Below are 2685 nucleotides of genomic sequence, written 5' to 3' on the forward strand. Positions count from 1 at the left end.
ATATTTTATCCTTTTTTTTTATTGAATTACAATTTATATTAAATATTAATATACATATCATTTTACATGGTCAACAACCACAGAGACCATCTTTATCGAGAAAAAAAGTTAGGGACTGAATGTGTGGTTTTTCATAAAGCAAAGGGACCATATATGTAATTTTGTCTAACTTTCATTATCTAGTTCTACTTCATTTCCACATCTAAATCCCAATTACCACAGATGATACTAACATCACCAACAAACAAAAACTTACATTAAACCTAAACAACAATATAAAACTTCCAAATAAATGCAAATATAAATAAACAAATCTAGAATTGAATACAAAGATATTTACATAAATGTGGATGTAAGGAATTCATTATTAACATCAGAATGATATTTTGATAAATACTAATATATGAAGAATGAGAATATAAAGCACAAAAGCAGACCTGAGTAGCATTTGTCTGTGTAAATAGGCCTCAGTAGTAGTATTGCGTCCACTTGTGGCCTTATAACGTGGATCCACAATATAATCAGATGATGATGAAAAAAAATATCTTTTTTCTTTTTCTTTTTCTTTATCAGAATCAGAATTATTTCTTCCAAATCTATTTCTTGTAGCATTTGCTTCTGAATTATTACTGGTTTCAATTTTCCTCCATAAACCATTTAATCTCTCTAATTCCATTTCTTTTAAATGGATTTCACCCACTAGCCCTTCTGCTTGACCCTATTTAATTAAATATATATTAATAATAAATGTAAAGAGAAAAGGAATATAAATGTGAATAACTGAATAAGTGCATATACTTGTTTTGAAGCTAATTGTTCCAATAAGCTGTGAAGTTGTTTATCCAACATCTTCTCTCGTTGAGCTGCAAACAATTTATCAAACATATTGATGGTTCAGGGGCATATTTGGTATTTTGTTAAACAATTGTATGAGTATGAATAAATAAGACACCTGGAGAAGGCTGCTTTAGTGACTCTTCTTGAACCTTTGACCATTGTCTCTCTAAGTTGTAAACAATCTCTTCCATAGAAGCCTACAAGATACAAAAAAAAAATGTAAAATATTAATGAAAAGATCAAGAATGAAATAAGGAGATTTAAATTAGAGATTTTTAACGAACCAGTTCCTTTTTCTTGTTCTCTAAGCTCTCCTTCAGGGAAGAAATTGAAGCTGTGGTAATTGCTTCAGCTTCAGCTTTTGATTTAAATGAAGAATCACCAGATTTGTTGTCATCTTGTGCAGATTGTTCAACTTGCAGCTCAGTTGTAAGAGTTGCATCCAGTTCCTGGAAGAAAATATCCAAATGTAACTAAAACTCAATGGGTTTTTCAGAGATGAATCTATTGTAAGATTCAAAAGAAGGAGAAGAACACACGTTTTGCAGCCATTGTAAGATTGGAAAGAAGAAGAAGAAGAAGAAGAAGAAGAAGAAGAAGAAAAGAAAGCAAGGTCTTACCTCTAGCTTAGCACGAAGCTCATCAGCTTCTCTCAGCTTGTCTTGCATCTTACTTTCACAATCTGATATCGCCTTTTCAAATGCAGCATTTTCTTCCAGCAGTGTAGCTTCTCTCAGTTGTGCCTGTCATAACATGCCATGGTTAAACTTAAGGTTGAAGCTTGTCTGATATGCCCAATTCATATGCAGATTTAAATCATATACACTCAATCGTGAGAAACTCCAAAATATGCAACTGGAACAAACATATCTCCTACAGAGTTCGTTGTAGATCTAATTCATAATTTTTGAAAGGGCTATTAACATGTATAACATAAATCCAGTATATGAGCACTTGAGTAGGTTTTAAATCTGTAATCACAAGCTCGCTTAATCGTAGGCGTTAATTCTGTCTCAAAATAGATTTACACAGTGAAGCTGACTTAGTTGGATTCAAACTAGATTTACTCGAATTCTAATTCTAATGAATTCAGTATGAAAAAAATCACGAAAAATCAACATATGATCTACAAAATACCTGTTCTTTGGTAGAAGAGTGAGCGTTCAATTGGAGGGCTAGGGCAGCATTAGAGGCGAGGGAATGTGCGTGGAGGTCCGGGAGGCGTTGGGAGATATCCGACGGTGGTATTCTCTGACGGAGTTCTTGTACCGACCGGCTCAACGCCGCTGCTTTTACGTTCAACTCCCTAACGTACTTCTCCTGTTCGGGATTGAATATCAAAGGGATCGAATCGGATTCGTCTTCCTCGCTGGTTGCGCCGCCTCCTGCTCTCACTACGTCCGCCGCCCATGCTAGTAGTCCTGCCATATCTGCCGGATCAAATTTCGATCACTGGTGAATTTTCGCTCGTCGGAGGTTGAAGCCTGAAGTGAAGAAAACGGATCTGAAATCGGATTGTGTTTAACATCTGACAACTGGGTTCAACGGGTCAGGCTCAAATCTCCAATTCTCCATTACATAGACAAGATCCTTACTAACCCAATGGGCCGGTAATTGGACTCCCCAATGGCCCAATTGTATTTTACTTTTTTTTTTTATTCTTTTAAATTCTATTCTATCATATAGTTTGAGTTCTTTTTAAATAATGTTATTTTCTAAATCTCAACTTGATTTATATGGTCATCCTTATTTCATAATCGTTGTATCTAATTTATGTGGAATTTGTATTTAATTGTGTTTATATGGTTTTAGTGTGTATTAGCTATTTTATTTTTTAAATTTATTTCA

The 2685-nt window shown here is 34.2% G+C and overlaps 1 protein-coding gene across 1 annotated transcript; it reads right to left on the minus strand.

The window, feature by feature from the left end:
* Window positions 1-282: 282 nt before the first annotated feature.
* LOC145109366 (golgin family A protein) lies at window positions 283-2371 on the minus strand. Its single transcript, XM_079046507.1, has 6 exons — window positions 1975-2371; window positions 1458-1580; window positions 1122-1286; window positions 953-1034; window positions 799-863; window positions 283-718 (listed from the first exon to the last, which is right to left on the minus strand). Exons 1-6 carry the CDS (start codon window positions 2263-2265, stop codon window positions 374-376), a joined length of 1071 nt encoding a protein of 356 aa, XP_078902633.1. The 5' UTR covers window positions 2266-2371; the 3' UTR covers window positions 283-373.
* Window positions 2372-2685: the final 314 nt, after the last annotated feature.

Source organism: Lactuca virosa, chromosome 4 (assembly GCF_052849685.1).
Source record: "Lactuca virosa cultivar CGN04683 chromosome 4, Lactuca_virosa_CGN04683_v6, whole genome shotgun sequence".
Lineage (NCBI taxonomy): Eukaryota > Viridiplantae > Streptophyta > Magnoliopsida > Asterales > Asteraceae > Lactuca > Lactuca virosa.